General features: G+C 40.1%; 1 protein-coding gene across 2 annotated transcripts in view; it reads left to right on the top strand.

The window, feature by feature from the left end:
* Nucleotides 1–22,437, top strand: part of LOC148035522 (NOL1/NOP2/sun family protein / antitermination NusB domain-containing protein) — a 139,654-nt gene that overhangs the window by 33,914 nt on the left and 83,303 nt on the right. For both annotated transcript variants that reach the window (XM_087677476.1, XM_087677475.1), the window contains exons 3-5: nt 10,945–11,055; nt 14,013–14,078; nt 14,178–14,261. In XM_087677476.1, coding sequence (XP_087533602.1) covers nt 10,945–11,055; nt 14,013–14,078; nt 14,178–14,261 — 261 coding nt within the window. The remainder of the gene's footprint in view (nt 1–10,944; nt 11,056–14,012; nt 14,079–14,177; nt 14,262–22,437) is intronic.

A 22,437-nucleotide genomic window follows, 5' to 3' on the forward strand; every position in this document is an offset into this window, starting at 1 on the left:
CTCTCGCTCTCAAAACACAAAACGCAAAAACGCGAAATAAAGCCGCGCTCGGTTTCGGCCTGTTTAGCGATGCCGCTACCCGTGTCGCTACCGGCCGTCGCTATAAGCTTAAATCCTTGTAGTGTTCGTCCATGCCCGGATCTTGAGGTTGAAGATGATGAAGTGCTTGATGGGAATGAAGATAGAGACGAGGGTGAAGAATGTCGACTCCTTTGACGATGATGATGTCTTCCATGAGAAGGGTATGACTCTTCGTCACTAGAAGAGGGTCCATCAGAGTAGGCGCCAGATGACTTTGAAGAAGAGGATGAGCTTCAACGCGATCTCTTTCTTTGTCTTGAAGTAGAATGGGACTGCCTCTTAGAAGTAGTTGGACTTTTTGATCGGCTCCTTTCATTGGTATGGCTTTGTCTCCTTGAAGCAGATGAGCTTCTTTCCTTGAATTCTTTGGGATTCTCAACTTTTTCTAGTTTGAGAAGTTGCTCACAAATTTGCTGATTCTCCTCTCTAAGATTTTGAATGGCTTGAAGGATAGCACTCGACTGATCCATTGAGACTCTAAGAAAAATATGCTCAAGCACTTAATGCAAGGGCTGAAAACAAACAAACTTATACTTGTAAGCACTACCAATGTTGGGGTGAGGACCGAGCCAAAGCTCTGATACCACTGTAAACGCCTCGAAACAATGTAGTATGCTTAACAATTATGATATTCGCTTGTTTTCGAGATTTAATATAAAAGAGAATGAATACTTAAAGCTGAAAATGAAAATTACTCACAAAATTACAGCCATGAAAATGTAAAAGTAATGGAGACAAGATTGAGGGTTGAAGATGGGCAACAACTCCCCCTCTCTCCCCCCCCCCCGAAGGAATGTATTTCTGCTCAACCCAAGTCCCTTAGGGAAGAGCTCAGTTACAATCAACCTGAGAGTGAGGAGAAGTAATTCTCACTCTCACAAGATCATGCAAAGATATACAAACACACATGCATTATCTATTATGCAATGATAAGAACTGATTTCTTTACAGTATGAGAGAAAAAAGAGGGAAAATCAGCCTTTCTTCATCGTTGATCAGCAGTACATGGATAGGGCTTGCTTCTTGTTGCTAAAATGGAAGAAAGAGCTCGAGAAGGAGGTGTTGTAATGAATTTTCAGGCTTGCTGTCCTGTAAAACAGCAATGATAGAAGAGGGAATATGGAGGAATTTGATAATGGAGAAGTGGGGGATGATGATGGGGATGGATGGGGCCAGTTTCTGGCTATCTATGGGTGCTGTACATGAGTTTACAGCAAAGAAAAATAATCCTGAATGAAGAAAACGAGCTCTTATTTATAGGAGAGGGAAGAGCTAGTACAAAAGGGGAAAGTGGAGTAGCACAAGACAAGTGTCCAGCCACATGTCATGAGATGTGACAAGTGGTGGGACACTTGGAAACTTATGTGACAAGTGTCTTAACACTTGTCTCTTCTCTATGGCCTTCCTTTTTGGGCTGAATACTGTCAAGAATAGAAACAACCAAATTTAGTAAGCACAGTCACAGTACAGAATTTACTATTTTTAGAATGACATTCCTATTTTTTAGGACTAGCATTTTTAGGCTAATTCGAGGCTCCTAAAATTTAGGGACCTTCTAAAATTTAGGGACCCCCTCAATATGGGTGTCATATGAAAGCTTTTTCCGTGTACATCGCAAAAACGGTATCAAAATCTTCATGTGACTTTCCTATGCAAAGAAATGTGCATTTCAAGCTTTCAACCCACACATGCACATTGTACAAGCATTTCATGATCATGCCATCTTGTTGATTGTAACTGTCTGTTCTGGCAGATCTAGCCCACACTTCAAAGCATCAATTCTTTCTGTGTGCGAGTCTAACCCTGATATGCATGAGTTTTGGTCACAGGTGCCCAATAGGGCCATATAGGTGAAAGTGTGATCCATCTTTTCTCTAACCCACCGTGTGGGTCCACCATAACCTGTGACCACTCATCAGTGGCCAGCTCCAATGCACTTTTCTTTATATCTAATTAGTGTAAAAGAAATAAATTTAATAAATCATTATATAGACAAATTAATGAAAAAAGATACAAATTTTGTTTCTATAGAGTTGTGACAGAAAATGAGAGAAGCTAAAACACTCATGAGGAAGCTATAGAAAGCCCAAATCTATTTTGTGCCAAGGCGCACAAACGTCGATATAGATGCTTTAGCAGGTGAAAAATTGAAAGAGGTAATGGTGGGCATCATTGGAGTAAAGCTCCCTTTGTTTCAGGGTAAGTTTCAACTACAAGATGTGCTTTATTTTCTTGAGCATAGTGAGGCACCTACACATATAAATAAGAGTGAAAAAAGGTGGTTGGCTACTGAGGCCTCTAAATACCGCTTGATAAATGATGTGTTAAATTGCAAAGGAAAGGATATAGTGCTTAGAAGGGTGCCGACAACAAAGGAGATTATGGATGTAATTAAGAGCTGCCTTGAGGGGGTTTGTGGCGGACATTTTACTTAAGAAATAATCAGCAGAAAGATTCTCCAAGCCGGTTTTGTATGGCCTAGTCTGTATCGAGACGTGCAGCATTGGTGCCGCACTTGTGATGCTTGCCAAAAGGCCGGACCAAGGAAGCTAGTGTATGAGGAACAAAATCCCATAACTACATATAGCCCATTTGAGAAATGGGGGATTGATGCAATAGAGCCACTCCCACGAACTCAGTCTGGCAAGGAATACATTATAATGGGTGTGGACCACAAGATAAGGGGGGCTGAAGCCTCAGCAACTAGTAGGATCACAGCCCAAGAAGTGGGAAAATTTGTGTTTGAAAACATTTGATGTAGGTTTGGCACACCTTTAGAAATTATCTCTATCTCTAACCGGAATCCTGGTTTTAGGACTAATATAGTGGGGGAGCTAATGGAAAGGTTAAAAATTCATGATCATAAGGAGATATCCAAATGGCAGCTATAAGCTAGGTGACATGGATGGGAGGGTTTACAAGACAAGGGTAAATGGATGGTGACTCAAGTCTTATTTTCAAAGAATTAGGGATACTTTAGAGCTGTCATTCGATAAAGAGCGACCAATGAGGGGGTGTAGTCCTCCCTGCTCTATTAGACCATCATTAGTAAGCTAGAGGCATGAATGCCTCTAGTCTAAGTGGAGGGCTAATGATCCGGGTTTTTTACAAACTGAATTTCTACAAAAAGATTTGGCCAAAACCCCTATCAAGTGCCTTACCCATAGCTTAAACCCTATATCTTATCACTTTGGGTTTACTCTTCAAGCACTAGGTATATTACATTGCTTCTCGGTTATGATAACTCTAGCAAGTGGGAAAACAAGTTCTTAGAGGAATGTCAATGTAAATGGTAAAAGAAATGGGTTATCTTGGTGAAGATGAAAATAGATTACACCTAGGGATTGAGTGAGTGCATAGAATTTTTCAAAGGACTAACCTCCAATTACACTTGGGTTCCACTTGCATCACCAAGATTTGGGATCTATCACCATCATTAGAGGATATCTCACCCTTGTACATAAGTCAATGTTCATATTATGGTGTCATTTGGATCTTACACAAAAGCTTACAAGCATGGATCCTCTCTGTTACATGCTTATATATGTATAAAGAATTAAAGTCAAAGCAGCTTTGGAAGTATTTTTTAATAATTTTAATAAATCCCAGGGAAAATTGAATTTCAAGAAAATTTCCACATTGCCCGGACCGGTTTTGACCTAGTCTACAAAGTTGCAGAAGAAGCTTTTTTCAGATTCTTCACTAATTTGAAGTTACGAAGGTGCAGATTGCTGGTTGTAGGTAATTTTTTTCTCTCTTTCATTCTTATCACATCAACTTTCCATTTTATCATTCTTGTAAATATATTATAATAATGTGCTTTGGACACCCATCTCTTGTAATCTATCTCTCTTTCTCTGACTTATCTACCACCACCCTTAGCTTCTTTCATGATGACTAAGGTGGAGACTTGTCCCATCCACTAATTTCCATTTTATCAAAGATGACATACATAATCTAGGATTATGTTAATAAAGAAGATTAGCTTAATCTAATCCCTCATTGAGGCTATATAAAGTGGCCATAGAGATGTAAAGAAACACAATTACAAGCACATGGGAGCACTTTAGATTATCAAGCCCAAAGGGGAGCCACTAAGAGCACATTATGGAACACTCTCATGCTAGTCCATCTCTTTGAGGTAAGCTATGAGTGAGTATTTTTTTATATAGCATTCCATGAATACATAATGGCAAGCTTTCTCTATCTCTTCTCCTCTTGTCTCCCTCTCTTCTCATCTCTCTCTTTTTCTCATATTCTAATATGATGTCTAGATCATATGGTATCCAGATCATATGTACTCTCTTCTAATTCTCTCTCTATATTCATACTTAAACTTATTAAAGCTAGCCATATGCTCTATTGGTGGGGAATCCTTATTTTCTTATGTTATATATATATTCATGGAAAAAATTAGGAGCCATCACCTCTCTTAACCTTTCATCATCTTTATTTCTCTTAAGATGGGCTACAAATTCTCTCTTGTGAAGTTGTGTTTTGGTTCTTTCCATTCACTTAGGAAAGGGATGTCCAGTCCATTCTCCCTTTGGCTAGGTGGCGCTCTTTTTTAGCTCTCTTAGTGAGGATTGAATGTTGGGTGGGTAAGAGACAATCCACTTATCTTTTCAGCTCTCAGGTATGATATTATGCAATGTGGGTGTTGGGTTCGACTAATGCTTACGCTCACAGAGGAGTGTTGGTGATCTTCAGTAGGACACAGGGACACTTTTTACTCTCCGTACAATAGGTTTTTTCCCCTAGATTTATTTTTTTAATTTTATGTGCCAATGTTACACAGTTTTAGGTACTTAGGGTGTGAACATCCTCTTATAACCCTAAGGTTTAAGGATTGTACTTTGTACTTTGTACTTGTACCTTACACTTCAGATTATTGCATTGGTTGTTGTGCTCTTGCACTCTACACTATTAAGTGTACTCTCAGCTGAGCTTTGATCTCTGTCCTTTCTTTCACATTTGGTATCAGAGCTGAGGTCAGCTCAGTCTCTACTCAAAGCTTCAGCTTCAGCTTGTTGCCAAGGCCAAAAGCATATAAATGGTGGAGAACTTTAAAGGAGGCAAATAAAATACCTGAAACTTGGGCTCAATTTGAATCGGTCTTTTTGAAAGAATTCATTTTTGAAAATGAAATGGAAAGAAATTGGGAAGATTGGGATTTTGTCAGACAAAAGAGAAGACCTTTGTTGACGTATCTCGAGGAGTATCGTGAGATAATCCTAAAATTGGAAAGAATAGATGAATTTCAAAAGACGAGGATTCACAAGGGGACTACATAAGGCCTGTAAAAAGGAAGTGAAAGGAGTTGACCCAAGATGCTTGAAGAAGCAATTAAATTTGCATTAATCAATGAAGATAATACGCATCCAAGTGCACTCACTAGTCTCATTGATACGGAGCCCAAGACCGAGGAATTTGAAGCCTCAAAATTTGTAGGCAAATCCAAAAGAAAAATGCAATTCCTTAAGGGTAAGAAACAACCCTTTGAAAAGAAACAATATGTACGGCCGAAGCTAAGTCAAGATGACTTTGATAAGGCAAAAAAAAAAAGGTTGTGTTTCAATTGCCTATCCTCTAACCATGCTACTTGGAATTGCCCTCAAAGAAAGAAGGGGGAAGATAAAGGAAAGGATAAGGACAAGGGCAAGGGAAAAGAGAAACAAATCCATGTAGTGCAGACCCTTGAATTAAAGGAGTATGAAAAGTATAAATCTTTAGAGCTCTTGCACAAGGATGTACAACACAGGTGTTGTATGTCAACTTCTATGTGGCAACCTACCTTCGGGCCACATGATTTAGTTAGAGTGCATGGATTGATAGCTGGAAAGAGGGTTAGAGTTATGATTGATGACTCTACCACCCACAACTTCATAAATTATGCACTTGTCAAAAAGTTGAAACTTCCCCAACAAAAGAGTGAGCATCAAAACATTGTTCGCATGATGCAAGGCCAGGATAACAAAATATGGGATACAACGGTATCCAATTTGAAAATCGAGATCCAAGGATATAAAGATAAGCTTGATTTTCAGATTATGAATATGGAAAGGGCCGATATCTCTTTAGGGAGGGAGTGGCTATGGGGGCTGGAACCATCCCTAAAGTGTAGTTATCATCATAATACACTGGAATTTGAAAGGGATGGTAAGACTTTTGTGATTCAAGGTGAACATGAAGTATCTGATAACCCTTTGATGTGTTCCTTTGAAGTTCAGAAGCTGATAAAGAAGGAAGCTTGTGAGGTATATATGTTATGGTCCCTTCTTGTACATGACGTTTTTACCTCTTGTAATATAAAGCAACAATTTTCTTATGTTTGTGAGTTGAATGTAAATAATGAATTAAGTGGTTTGTTAGATGAATTTAAAGATGTGTTTTGATCTGACTTACCTAGTGGCCTTCCACTAGATAGGGGTGATGTAAATCACCCAATTGATATAGACCCTATTTCTAAATCACCTTACAGGCTAAGTGAAACACATCACCAAGAAGTCGAAAGACAAATCAAGGATTACCTTGATAAGGGGTTTATACAAGGCAACAATTCACCTTGGGCTTCGCCAATTTTATTGGTGAAGAAAAAAGATGGTTCTATGCGACTTTGTGTTGATTATAGAGCACTTAATAAAATAACGGTGAAGAATAAATTTCCTATCCCTAGAACGGAAGATCTTTTTGATCAATTACAAGGGGCAAAATTCTTCACAAAGATTGATTTAAGATTAGGCTATCACCAAGTAAGAATTAAGGCCTAGGATGTTCCTAAGACGACATTTCGTTCTAGATATGGGCATTATGATTTTTTGGTGATGCCTTTTGGCCTCATTAATGCACCAGCTACTCTTATGAAGCTGATGAATAGTGTGTTATGGCCCTATCTAGGACATTTTGTAGTAGTCTTCTGGGATGATATCTTGATCTTTAGTAAATCAAGAGAAGAACATTTGGAACACTTACGGTTAGTATTCTAATTGCTAAGAACCCATTCCCTTTATGTGAAGAAAACTAAATGTGAATTCTTCGCACAAGAGGTCAAATATTTGGGGCATATTATCTCGAAAGAGGAAATCAAGATGGACCTAGAAAAAGCAAGGGCAATTATTGAATGGCCATCTCCAAGAAACCTGGAAGAGTTGCAAATATTCCTAGGTTTATCTGGATTTTATTGTAGATTCATTCAAGATTATGTCAAGTTAGCTGTTCCAATGACGGACCAACTTAAAGGGAAAGGGAAGAGTTTTAATTGGGGAATAAACCAAATTGAAAGTTTTTAAAAACTTAAGGTAGCTATTGCTATAGCTCTAGTACTATTAATTTTGGATCCCAATAAACCATTCGTGGTTGAAGCTGATGCCAGTGACAGGGCAGTAGGCGCGGTCTTATTACAAGAGGGTTGACCGGTTGCTTTTGAAAGCAAGAAATTAGACCGTGCAAAACGGAATTATTCCGTTTATGAGAGGGAGCTGTATGCAATAGTACATGCAATGAAGAAATGGAGGCACTATTTGTAAGGTGTCAAACTTTTGATCTTGTCGGATCATGAAAGCATTAAGTGGCTTAATGATCAACCGGATCTATAAGAACGTAAAGCCAGATGGGCCGAACTCCTCCAAGAGTTCGACTATGAGATAAGGTATTATGAAAGGAAAGTACAATATAGTGGTTGACGCACTCAGTAGAATGCCCATCATAAATGAATTGAGTTTTACTTAATTCTCTTTTGATTTGCTTGAATCCTTAAAAGGGAAATGCCAGGTTGATCCGGTATATTTCAACATATGGAAAGTAATTGAAAACGGGGATCCAAATGGAAGGGCCTCCACTGAGAAAGGAACATTTAAGGATGTTCAACAAGGAAATGGAGTATATGGGGTTGCTCAAATGGGATTCAAGTGGAAGAATTTTACCATTGATAATGGTTATTTACTCTAGAAGGGTAGGGTATGTGTCTTGAAAGATGAAGAAATAAGGCGCCAAATACTCTTTGAGTGCCATCATACCCCTAGTGCGGGACATCCAGGAGTTAATAAGACTTATAGTCTCATTAAAAGGCAGTTCTATTGGCCTGGAATGAATAAGGACGTCCTTGACTATGTGGTCAAATGTAATAAATGCCAGGTTAATAAAGTTGAAAGATTGAAAATGCGAGGACTTTTCCATCCATTAGAGATTCCTTCGGGAAAATGGGAGAGTATCTCCATAGACTTTATTGTCGCGTTACCCAGAACACAGAGGAGGCACGACTCTGTGTGGGTGATTGTGGATAGGTTAACCAAAATGGCTAGGTTTATTCCAACTTCAACTGATGTTAAGATACCCGAATTGACTAGATTATTCATAGAGAATATATACCGATTGTATGGCCTTCTGGCAAATATAGTTTCTGATTGGGATAGAAAATTTGATAGTCAATTTTGGCGTGCTGTATTTAGGAAGTTAGATACTAAACTTAGCATGAGCAGAGCGGAACACCCGTAAACTGATGGGCAAACTGAAAGGGTTAACCAAATCCTTGAAGATATGTTGAGAGCATATATAAGTAAAAGGCAAACTAATTGGAAAGAGTATTTACCGATAGCAGAGCTTGCATATAATAGTGCCAAACACTCTTCCAATGGATATAGTCCATTTATGCTCATGTATGGGTTTCAGCCCAGAGCTCCTCATGCAGTAGGACTGTATAAGAAAAAGGTTCAGGCAGCCAAGGATTTTTTAGAGGATATGAATAGTATGTTAAAATTTGCTAAAGAAAATATTAAGAAAGCTCAAGACCAAGCTAGAGCTTATGCAGATCCTCACCGAAGAGACATCTCCTTTGAGGAAGGGGAATTGGTCTATCTTAAAGTGCCTGAACAAACTAAAACCATGAAAACGGGATGATGAGCTTTCACCCAGGTATTGTGGTCCTTTTACAATACTTAAGAGGGTGGGAAAATAGGCTTACAAGCTCCAACTACTTGCTGGTAGTAAAACACATCCAGTTTTCCATGTAAGCAAGCTAAGAAAGAAGCTAGGTGATATGGATAATCTAATCTTAAATGATAACATTGAGGAGCTATTAGGTGACCAATCTATTTTATATGAACCAGAAAGAATTTTAAATGTTCGTAACAGACGAACAAGGCATACTATTTATCAAGAATATCTGGTGAAATGGAAAGATTATTCAGAAGAAAGCTCAACATGGGAGCGAGTAAGTACTTTAAGGAAAAGGTTTCTCAATTTACAGTTAGACCTCCCAAGTATCGTTTTCGAGGACTAAACCGATTCTTAAGGGGGAGGAAATGTTACATTAATGAATGTAACTTATGGGAAAACAGCACGAGAGATGACCGTCCGGGAGCCTTGGGCGCCCGTACGGGGTTCGGGGGGCTTAGGAATATCTACGTATGCAACACAAGGCTAGACATATAGTTTGCAATTTCAGCTGTGAGGAGATATATGCATTAGCCACGCATGTTAGATTGGCAAGCTGTCAAGCGTGTTTTCTGTTACTTGCAGGGTACTAGGGCTCTTGGATTGCTTTATGCCAAGGGGGATCACTACACTTACATGCTCAGTGACTTTGATTGGGCTGGTGATTATGATTCTTGTCTCTCCACTAGTGGCAATTGTTTTTTTTTCGGCTCATCTTGCATCTCTTGGCTTAGCAAGAAACAATCCACAGTTGCCACATCGTCATGTGAAGTTGAATACAAGGTAGCTTTCACTACCATAGTTGAATGCATATAGCTTAGATGCTTGTTAGCTGATTTGGATGTATCTATCACGGAGCCTACTCCTTTGTTCACTTATAGTCAGAGTGCCATTGCAGTGGCACGGAACCGAGTGTTTCATGCATGCACGAAACACATTGAGATCCATTATCACTTTGTCAGAGAGAGGCTACATGCAGGTGATATTAGCCTTGTCTACTGTCCTACCACCAGGAACGTGGCAGACATCTTCACCAAAGCTTTCTCGTGACAAATTTGAAGTATTTCACAATGCATTAAATTTGATCTCCTTTGGTGGATGACCCTTGTATCTTGATCACTCTTCACTCCAAGGGGGTTTGTTGGGTTCGACTCACACCTATGCTCACAGAGGAGTGGCGGTGATCTTCAGTAGGACCTTGGGGCACTTTTACTCTCTGTACGAGAGGTTTTTCCCCCCCAGTTTTATTTCTTTTATTTTATTTGCTTATGTCACACAGTTTTAGGCACTTATCGTGTTTCACATTCTTCGGGTGTGAACACCCTCTTACAACCCTAAGGTTTAAGGATTGTACTTTGTACTTGCACCTTACACTAAAAAATATTGCCTTGGGTGTCGTGCTCTCACACTCTACACTATCAACTGTACTCTCAACTGAGCTTCGATCTGTACTTACACTCCAAAATATTGCATTGGGTGTCATGCTCTCACACTCTACACTGTCAACTGTACTCTCAGCCGAGCTTCGATCTGTCCTCCTCACAGTGGGCTATATGGAAATCTTGCAAGTGTACCTTCTTTGGAGAAGATTCCATTGATATGTACACCTTTTTCAGGAGATCATTACAATAGTCTTCAATTGACTATCTTTCTCTTCATGAGATTGACCAGCAACAGAAGTTGCACTTTTCTCAGTGTTTTTGAGATGTTTAATGTTCACACTGAACATCACACTTCTAGTATGTTTATATATTTCATTCATATCATTTTACTCAAAAAGAGATTGAACAAGGTAAACATGAACTCTTAAAATGGTGTTCTACTTTGCAATTGACATATTAAACTATATTAACTATTGCTATACTTCTGTAGTTTTTAAAACTCTAACAGTTCATCATGACCTCGGTATATTAACTTTTTGATGTTTTATAGGTTACAGAACTTGTTGCAGGAGTCACAAGATGGAAAAGATATTTGGACTTTCTGATTAGATCTTATTATGATGCAACTTTGTATGATCGAATGGAACCTCTTTTAAAACAGGTATTCACATTTTAAATCTGGCTTATTAGGTAGGTCAATTTAGAGTAAATTTCAGATTCTATGGGTTGTTCGAAGTTTGTTGTGCACGACTCTTCTGAGTTTTACATCTTGAAATTATTCTTTTTGTTTTTTATTTATTTTTTTTTGAATTTTTAGCTTCTAGTTCAGTTGTGCCTCATATCTCTAGAACTTTTAGTGTCTTTTGCAAGGTCTTTGCTTTTATTTCAATCTACCATGTTGAATGGGTCTTGAGAAGTATTATAGCAGATGTCATAAGCACATGCGGTGTACTAAGCTAGAAAGTCTCCGGCATTGGTCCATGTTAGTTTCTGTTAATCATGAGGTTTATCATCTTAGCTTTTTATTTACTGGTCCCTTTTCTTTGGTTTTTTACTTCATGAGGTTTATAACCTTACCTTTAACAGTAAGGATTCTTAAAGGAATAGCTGTACATACTGCCCTTATTTTTAATTGAAAAATTACAAGATTGAAGGATTCTTTTGAAAGAACGTGTTTATTATCCATAATTTTTGTTAAATGTAAGATATTCCTGAGTACAGAAAAATCCTTAAAAAGAAAGTCCAGATTAAGGTGTTCTCAAAGGGGACTTTTTGATGCAAATGATTCACATAGGGGCCAGCCGATTTGGTACAATTCATTAGCATAGATGTAGAGGGAAAGACAGTCCTTTCAAATGTAAATACTAAATAGGATCATAGACTTTATTCTTGAATATTGAGACATTGATTCTGTTCCTGAAGGGTCGTCCAGAGAAGAAGGGTGATTGTGATGCTATCTATTGCAGTTAGGCTGGTGGATGGGCGCCTGATATGGAAGGTGGGCACAACAAAATTCCAACACCCCCTCTCAAAGACATATCAGGAAAGAAATACTTGAAAAAACTTGACTTAAGCATTGTCCACAAGCCCATCTACCATGAGCTCCTCTACCAAGGTAGGCCTCCCTTTGGGGCTAGGAGGTTCCAAACCCTGCCTTATCATCCTGACGCTGATAGCAGTCTCTGCAGTGGTGGCCTCACCAGCAGCAATAACTGCATGTAGAGACTTCTTTGGATTGGGAATCACTTGACTGATTGCTGCTGTGACCGCCACCCTTTTTGCTGCATCCCAGATTGTAGCCTCTCGATGAGACAAGGGTCACCTTTGACTCGAGGGGTAGAAGCTACTCACCCTTCCCTCTTCTCCGAGCCACCCTTCTTTGCTGCTAGCATGCCCATCCTGTGCCCTTTGGTTCATGATGTCTATCTTTGGCGAGAGTGTTTTATGACACCTTTCATAGCTCCTTGCTATCGGCTTCTGGTCAGATCACAGACTTGGCTCTTCCATTCCTGAGTGGATACATTCTGTGTGACTCAGTTGAGGTCTCTCCACACCCATTGGCTTCTTTTAGCCTCTCCTATGGGCTCTGATCTGGAGAGGGGGTCATGCTGCTAGGCTAAACATATTCATCGACATTCAGATGGTCCAATCATCCATCAGATTTTTAGCTTCTTTCAGCTTCCTACACTCTTAGGATCTGAGAGGGGGTCATGCTGCTAGGCTAAACATATTCATCGACATTCAGATGGTCCAATCATCCATCAGATTTTTAGCTTCTTTCAGCTTCCTACACTCTTAGGATCTGAGAGGGGGTGTTAGCATGTTATGCATTGTCTTCTTGCGTGTACATCCCTTGCTTGTGAGCCTCAGTCTGAGTGAAACAAAGACATTGGCAGCACTGTCACCATCTTAGTCTATTAGTTTATCTTGTTTGTCAGCTTCTCCATTTTAGGTGTTTGTGGTGGAGCTTAGGATTTCTTCTCCATTTCATCCACCAACTTGTTTTGCTGTTCATACTGTACACTGATCACTTAGTGGAGTGCATTTGTCATTTAGCACGTGGGCAGCTGGTGGCATTCTTTATCATCAGGGCTGCCATTTGTGGTAGGTGCCATCCTTTTTGGTATTAGGTCACCCTCCTCTTGCCTCTCATGCATATTAGCAGCCCAATCTATGCCTCTACACGTCCATCACATTCATTGATCATCATTCCAGCAAGTCATTCTCACTTATCTTCCTCAAACAGATCCTCTACCATCAGCTTGGTGCTCTCACTGACCCACCTCCACAGCATGCAGGGGCTGATTGTGTGCAGCCTTGTATCAATGTCTAGATCAATGTTTTCCTTTTGCTCTTTTGCATTTTCACATGCTCTTCTCAACACACATCTTGATTTTCTGCGATCTATGAGAGCCGCCAACAAATTGTGCTGCTTGTGTCTCTTAGTAAGTTGAATGCATGCTTGCCACATGACAAACTTACTTGGCGTTGGCCCTTGTTCACAATCATTGAATGGCATAAGCCCATTACTCAAATGATGTCACTATTGACACCTCATTAGTTTCTCTATTGAGGAGGCACCCTTGACATGAGTTGTTCAATGTCAACTTCACAAGCATCTATAATTAATGTGACACCTCATACATTCTTCATTGAGAAGGCACGTCCACACGAGTTGTTCAATGTCACAAGCCTATGTGGCTGCCTCATCACTTCTATTGCAGCAAGAGTAGGTGTTATGCCAACACCCTAATTAGGACGAGTTAATGTTGAGTGGGGAAAAGTTTAATCACTATGTTGCATTGATAGTCTTACATTTTTTGATTTGTAGCAAGTTTCAGATCTTGGTTCAGATATGGAATAAGTTTGTAGAGAACCATTTACCAGATTTCCAGTAAGTTTGCTTATACACATAATCTCATTGTACAATCAGAAGGCAAGTGGAAATGATGTCTTCTCATTATCACTTGATTACATCAGTAAGGCATATAGCTACACATTGAGCTTTAATTTGAGTGAGAAATAATGTGTAGCAGCATATGATGCTGTAATATTCCTTGTTCTCCCCCCTCACAAAAAGAAACTCGTGTTACATAGAATAAACTCTTATGTTGACAGATATTGCGCCTTGGAGTTTATGAACTGGTGAAATTGGAAACTCCAGCACATGCTGCAGTCAATGAGGTATGCTTCTAAATGGGGCAAATTATGGTATGTTGGTCTCAATAATACTGTCAAATTAGATTTATAATTTGGTGGTTTTGTTATCCAAAATCATGGTAGACAGTTGAGCTTGGAAAAATAGCCCTTCGAATTGGCGCGGGAAACTTGTTGAATGGAGTACTTCGAAAAATATCATCAAATCAGGTATGAAGTGGAATATGTTGGCAGTTATGTAAAATCAGGCATCCAGTCTGTTTTTCTTTCTTTTATAGATTTTTTGCATCAGAAACCCATGACAAAGAGAGTGCACTTGTTTTTTTCCTCCAGGAAAATAATTTCCTTAAATTAATTATCTCATCAGTAATCGTTAGTAAGGTAGATACTCAGTCAAAGTCCTAGAATACGAAAGAAAAAGTATGTGTCACCAGCTCCCTGACTATCTGTGCAAGGGGTGTGTATTATAATGCTAATAACGCAACCAATTTGGTGGCCGATAATGCTAGACCTTATGAGATGCTCTTAAGTGGAAAAAAGGGCGAGACTTTCAAGTATGTAAGGAGGCCTCTTGCCTTTTGCTTCATGTGCTCTGAGTCACCTTCTTAATCTCTCCCATTTGGCTTTGACGTCCATCCATATTTAGGCGAGAGTGTCAAAAGTAGAGATGTGCTTCTGCTCTATAGCCTCACTGCACCTTGCTGTTCAAATGCACCAAGAAATAATGCTGCCAATGATGTCCTATCTACAATAGTGTCATGTGGTCCAATTTGCACGAAAAAGTTAAGAGTGGGAATGACGCTCGAAATGTTGTTCTTAAATATGAATGATGATGCTTCCCCCAAGTCCTCATGTCTACAAGTAGGTCCTTTACTGTGATCCATGCTGGTGCTCCCGAAATCACTATCATCTCTGCATGTGTGCCTTGAAAGACAAGTTTGAGGGACTCTCCAGCCTTACTGAAATCCATATGTAGTGCTTTTGAGTCTCCTTTGCTGCTCTGCATCTAGATAAGCCACTTGCACTTTGGAAACCCAACCAAGTGCCTACTTCTAGATTCCCATATCTGAATAGCCACAAGAGGAGATCTTCCTTGGCCTAAAACGTTCCTCCAATCTTGTCCAAAAATTTGTGAGAAAGGGCTGAAAATGCTGTGTTTGTGTCAACATTGAGTGACTATAGGGATTGTCCATGTCTTGGTCATTTGGATCCTTCTCCCTAGTCTAGTTATGTATTGAAGATAGGAATATCCAGGCATAGTGACACGGAATGGCTGTTTTCTAACTTCCCATCCTAGTCCCACCTTCTACTCTCTTGTCTGCATGTTAGAGTCGCCTTTCATGATGGTGATATGTGGTGGAAATTCTTGTTCCTTTCCCTCTCCTTGTTCTTGTTTCTTCACAAGTCGCCATGTATCCAAGACCATATCATGAAGGCTGAATGGATCTCTCCCCCCCTACTATCCTAGATCCCAGCTAAGTCTTTATAGAGGCCGCCTATTATATGCCATGAATCTCCATCACTCTCGAGTTCAAGAAAGCTCATTTTAGATCATTGTTCTATGTCCAATCATATGAGCACCTGCCCTCACCCTCTATTAATAGCATATTCTATCAAGTCAAGCTCGTCCCTTGTAATTCTGCCATGCTTCTCAGCTTTGAAGTACAAATTGTCCATGTTTGCAGGTGGCTATAACTAGAAGCAAAACATCCCTTTTATTGAAAAAGCTCACAGGTACGTATATCCTCTAGTCATCTAGGGTCCCTTCATGAAAAAATTGCATCATTTCTTGCCCTTGTCTCATACCTTGTAATTTTTGGCATTAGATGTAAGGAGGGAGTTCGTCAAAGAAAACCACTTTTCAATAGTGTAGGCAATCTCTAATGAAAATCTCCCCTTAAGTGGAAGCTACTTTTCTAAACTAGGAAACATCCCAAACATTTTCAAAATGTTTCCTAACCTTCAAAACACGTTTCTTATCCATCCAAGAGCCCCACCCAAAAATCAGAAGAAAGAAACACCATCCAAGATCAGCAATAGTAGGAATGGATCAAGGGTCTTAGCTAGCATTTGGAAGTGACTTTGAAGATGATATTTGAATTTTGCCCTCAAGTGTCTCACATTTCATAATGGGAGGTAATGCTCATTCATGGGCACTCTATGAGAAGTGTGGATCTAGAGAATGGCAAGAGCTATGGAGGATGGAAGATGAAGACAAGACTCATGTTGACATAGACAAAGAGAGACCAACTATTACACAAGTGAATTAGGTTCCAAGATGGAAGCTTGGACTCATAAAAACAATCTTGTGTAATGGACTGACAATGACAAAGACACTAAGTGAAAGTACATAAGCTTTGATTCTAGAGGTTGGTATATTGTTATGTAAGCTCTAGTATGTGTTGTTGAGAAACCAAGTCATTCAATACATTTTGTCTCCTTCATTCCTATTTTGGTTTCCATTCAACCCCAAAAAGGCTTTCTGGGTGCTACTTGAGAGAGTGGGGGCACCACTTGAGAGACTTCAGTGGGCACCACTCAAGACAATTTGTGCCGCATTGACTCCACCCATTTGTGATCCCACACATTCTTTCCTTTTGACATTTTGTCACTCTCTTCCATCCTCTCCACTATTGCTTACACCACACATGGAGGACAATTTGTGCGGCATTGTGTTAGAGTGCAACGGTGCGGAAGCATAGGACAAAGACTGACAGAGAGTGAACACAGAGAGGAGAGAGAGAGAAAAGGAGACAGTGTAAACACAGAAAATCTGCGTTGTAGTATGCTGTATAAGAGTGTAGAAATACACAAGGAGGCAGAGGAAATATCTGCGTATGTATCCGACTTGATGACCTCGATCTCCATCAGCTTGAGCACAGTTTGTCTCAGCCAACAGATCTCAAGATCAAAATCTGAAATCACTAAATAATGTGTCAACAATGTGCTGGAGGACTGCTATATAAAGCAAAAATAAAAGGCATAAAAATGACCAGGTCGGCTGCATTAAATGCAGTCGACTGCAATAAAATAATGCCAAACAACTGCCGACTACATTGCAGGCTGCCATGTTGGCACTTGCGCAGTCCACTGACGTGATTGCTGATGTGGCACTGTACTCTGCCTGTTGCTGACGTGGATTCTGTCCTCTGCCGTACTGCTGTACCAAACCCTAACTGTGCAGAAACCCTAACATAGCCTGTCCAGGGGATGACTCTACTGCTAACACATTGATCCCACCCATTTGTGATCCCACACATTCTTTCCTTCCGACATTTTGCCACTCTCTTCCATCCTCTCCACTATTGCTCACACCCCACATAGAGGACATTGCAATTTGTGGTCTCCATCTCTTCTTGCGCTAGGCGCCTTGTCTTCCACACCTTCCTCTCCATCCTCTCCACTATTGTTCACACCCCCATAGAGGACATTGCAATTTGTGGTCTCCATCTCTTTTGGGTTCTATCAACTCATCATCTCTATTGTTTTTCACCACATGTTACCTTATAGGTGGAACATTGTGATCCTCGGGTTGATCTTCTTCTCTCTCTAACTCCTCTTTTTCGCTCCTTTTTGGGCTTGAGAGGGGGTGTTGAAAAACCAAGTCTTTCAATACATTTCTTCTCCTTCATTCTTATTTTGGTTTCCATTTACAGCCCCAAAAAGGCTTTCTAGGCGCTACTTGAGAGATCGGAGTGCCAGCTGAGAGACTTCAATGGGTGCCACTAGTTTTGGTCTATGCCTATAAATATGACACTGACTTCACCCATTTGTGATCCCACACACTCATTCTTGTGACATTTTTGTCACTCTCTTCCGTCCTCTTCACTGTTGCTCACACCCCACATGGAGGACATTGGAGTTTGTGGTCTCCATCTCTTCCTGAGTAGGTGCCCTGTCTTCCACACCTTCCAGGATGCGTTTAGGGCTGTAGACACTCTCTCTCCACTAGGCATCATCATCCATCACGTGGCGATTGGATTTCTCTTGCTGGCGACCTCTCTTTCTTGCTGGTGTCTGTTTTCACATGCTCTAGACACTTGCATTTGATAGTTTGTAGCCTCTATAGGCTGCGTTTATGTGTCAGGTGGCTGCTCTATCATCAAGTGATCTTCGTCATCACCAGGCGCCATCATCCTAGGCTGCATTTTGCAATTTGGGCACTCCCAAGCATTGGCACCACCTTCGGGCACTTGGTATTCCATCCATGCTGTGCTTTGTAGTTCCTGGTTCATTTGGGGTTAGATCCCTTCATTTGGTAGGCTGCCCTGTGATTCCTCATCCTCTAGAGTTCTTGTTCATAGCTGGTGATCGTCTTCCTTGACTCCGATGGCACCAAAGGACTGCGTTCTGCTCCCTTGATAGGTGTCCTTCATCTTCAGCATTATCTTCTATATCCTACTACTTGGAGGACTGTGTTTCACTCCCTCTACAGTGCAGATTTCCTTCGGGTGTTGCTGCCTGATGAGACACAACAATGCAGTCATCTTTAGAGCTTTAGCTCAGCTGTATCAGCTTGATTCACTTAGCATGATTCAGTGATTCATCATTCATCATCTTCTTCTGTGTTTTCTTTGAGTTTTTCTTTTCTTAGTATTTGCTGTACAAATTGTGTTTCTCCCCACAAACCCTATTGTCTCTCTGATATAGTATGAGTGCATTCCGTTTCGTCACACTATTTTGACATGTGTTGGATGTAATATACTAGACTCTAGTTTTTGCTATTTAGGTTGTCAATGTTTGAATTTGGAAGTGGGTCAGTAGTTGAAAATCCCATTAATATTTTCTTGTTTAAATTGTCTTGTTTCTATTGATTTTCTCCAAGTTACTGTATTGGGCCTTAATGTTATGATCACGATATTTTTGAATTGGTAATGATAGTGGTTGTGTTCTATCATATTTGATGTTGTTTGTTTATATGGCAGAATTTGTCATTACTTTTGTAAATAGTGGACGAATAGGTTATTTCTTTCCATGTTTAATGTATTTACCTCCTCATGCCATTAACTTTTGCTACATATTTGTATATTTGTAGGAATCCTTTTCGAGACACTGCCTACAGAATTAATACTATAGGAAATTCATTTTATACCACCATCTCAGTAATAAATAGAAGCTTCTTTCTCTCTTTTTCTTGGTGAATTTGGCAATAAGAAAGGTAGAATTGTTGCTATTTGTGGTGACATGATCCTTGCCATCCAAGAAAATTTATTAGTGGTGTCTGCAGAAATTGGAAGATCTATCTGTTCCAAACAGTAAACCTCTTGCAATTCATAGGAAGCTTGTTTCACATCTAGACATTATGATACTGTTTGCTGCTATGCTCCAGCAATATGGTCAATGATCCCAAGCCATAGTTGAAACTTGTAAATGAAAATAGGAATAGATTCAAAACAACAATTTTGGAGAAAAGTGAAATGGAAACGTCACATCATTAAGGGGTTGGAGAAGAGAGGGGAAGATGGTCAAAGGTGTAAAGAGAGAAAAGGAGGGGCAGTTTGAAGGGAGGAAAAGCAAAAGACTGTGTAAGTCTCTTGAAGGGATAGTGTGATATAGATCTCTGGGGCCTTAAACTATGCTTATTTCCACAAATTTCCACTTGGCCTTCCTAATACCAAGTTGAAGGGGGAAACCTTAGGAGAGATGTTTTGAATCCAAGGAGAAATGCCATCTAGTGCTGTTTTGGACAAGGGGAAATGTTTTCTCCATAGAAATGTGTTTTGGGCACCTCTAACGGGCGTTTTAGGGCAATTTTCTTGCTTGTATGTCTAAGCCCATCTCTAAATAGTGGTAATATAATAGTATACCTTAGGCTATCTTTGCTCCAAATAGCTTGACATCTCCATCTAAAGTTCTTTCAAGTGCTTCACTTGGCCAATGCTTGGCTCTTGATTGCAAAGAGGCAACAATTGTTATCTAGTCATCTCAGGCATCCAAGAAGCTTGAGACAGGTTCACCTCTCCCCAACCACCACTAGCTGAGATACTTGCATGGGCACATGCACCTTCACCTCCATTGTTATTTCCTTGGACATTTGGATGGGTGCTAGTAGTACTTGTCACAGTGGTCATGAGGTGACTTAGTGCGTATGCATTAAGGGTAGTAGGGCAGTTGAGTCTTATAAATAGGACTCAATGCCCTATTATGCACTTTCATTGTGTGATCGCCACTCTTGGACTCTTGGCCTGTTGGCCGATGCATTCGTACATCGGGATGGTGTGGGCTGGTTGTATGGGACACCAACCCTTGGGATGTGGTCGGGACTCGGAGTGTTGCTAGCTCCTAGGCTCAAGGGTAAGCCTGTTTGGTTCTATAGTTGGGAGGCGAGTCTAATGTTCAATCCCTTTTATCGTGAGTTTGACTTGTGTTGTGTCTTGTGTGTAGGTTAGATTCTAGGGGAATGTTTCATCCATCCACAAAGAGGGTTCCTCAAGCAGTGCTAGTGATTTGCTAATTTCTAAAATGATAGGTCATGCACGTTGCAGATACAAAGTGTGTGGCTTCACAAGTTCAATAGGGGGAGAAGTTTTCTCCTTTGTTGAAATAGGATGAATATGGGATGTGGTTCTAGATTTGACTAGGTAAAAAGATTATGGTTTCAAAGGTGCTTTGACACTTGGAAGGGGTGGAAACTCTCCATTTGAGAGAGAGAAATGAAATTAAATGAATGATTTGTTAATGTCAACAAAAGGCCAAAGTGACCTATAAGACAAGTTACAACCATCTGTGTATGTAATTGTTTGAAAAACAGTGCTTGTAAATAAATAATACATGGAAGCTAAGAGCTATAGAGGTAAAAGCTAAAAGAAAGTCCTAGTTAATAGAATTACAAGTGATAAAACCTAATGTATAGGGACCAAGACTAATAGTATCATGGAGGTACATGGGTCCTAGCTCGAGCTATAATCTCATGTATCCCCATGCATGTGTCATGGATACATGGGTCAAGATCTAAGACATTTGGATTGGTCAAGTTGGACCACTCAATCAGTTGATGTTCCTTGTGTAGATGTAGATTGTGGTTATGTTGGGGCCTTCTCAATGCTTCTCCCAGATGTAGACTAAGATTGTGGTTATGTTGGGGCCTTCTCAATGCTCCTCCCAAATGTAGAATAAGATTGGGGTTGCTTTGAAGCCCCTTGGGTCTTCCTCGTAAACTAATTTGTAAGTTTCATTTGGATAGGTCCTTGGTGCATTGGAGCTCCTATCTTGAGGAGAGTCTCTCTAAGCCATTGTATCTCGAGCACAAAGGATCAAGACATCATTGATCGGTGTAATCCATGAGTCTTGATAGTGGCCCAAATCTATCTTTGAAGAGACAATGCAAGTAGCTCCTAATCTCATAGTAGGAGCCAATCACACATCCAATCCCATCGAAAAGATGCGTATCCATGTTCATTTGTGGTATGGAGAAGATGCTTTGTGTAGAAAGCCATCTTTGTCCCCAACTCATGTTGGTGCCAACCATGTTCTTTGCTCATTTGTCATTGGTCTAAAATCCACTACCGTGTTTGTTGTTGTCAGACATATTTGGAGGCTGCTTTGTTGCATTTTGGGATCTATAAAGTATGACACACTCTCCAACTCATACTCTCTGCTTCAGTTCTCAAGGTACAGGAGTTCAAGAGTCAATATTCTTCACTGCATAGTGTATTTGCCGCATTGAGCGTTGTATTCTATTCAGTATTTGTTAATTATCGTTCATTGTGTTCATTGTCTCTAGGTTACCCTAACCCTAATTGTGTTCTTTATTAGTTTGTGCATTTTTCATACAATATATTTTTGTGTTTTTTGTGGTAGAGCATTTCTTTATATGGTATAGAGCTAGGTACTCACTAAAGAAACCTAGACCCTCAATCAACAAGCTCACCTTAGAAGTAGGAATTACAAAAGGGAAGATGACATCGAACACTCCCATACCTACTCTGTCCTCGAAGGAGCCTATATAGAGAATTGAGGAGGAGTGGTATTCATTGCCAACTCCACAAGGGTTTGACTCAACCGGAGATCCTCTTGACTATGTTGGAAATGCGCATCATTATTCCATCACTGATCAGGGGCTGCAATTGACCTTGGTTCATAGAGCCAGGAAGTCTAAAGAGCTTTGTCGAGAAGTCTCTAAACGAAAACTACGTGAAAAAGGTATACTTGATTCTTTCTCATCACGTGCTGCACCTATATCTAATGATGCTACAAGGCTATTGAGACCTCCATTCGGGATGGGCCCCCCTCTTGGAGAAAGAGATTTGGAGTACGTTCCTCACTTTTAGCCTCTCTCTCCTACTTTAGTGCAAGGTATATAAGTTTCCACTTTTGTCCCTTCTTCTATTTCTTTTGCTTCACCACCTTTGTAGCATTTTGGTAAAGATCAAGATAAAGGTAGAGT

This window comes from Lygodium microphyllum, chromosome 5 (genome assembly GCF_053477565.2).
Source record: "Lygodium microphyllum isolate KBCC chromosome 5, Lygodium_microphyllum_v1.1.10, whole genome shotgun sequence".
Classification (NCBI taxonomy): Eukaryota; Viridiplantae; Streptophyta; class Polypodiopsida; order Schizaeales; family Lygodiaceae; genus Lygodium; species Lygodium microphyllum.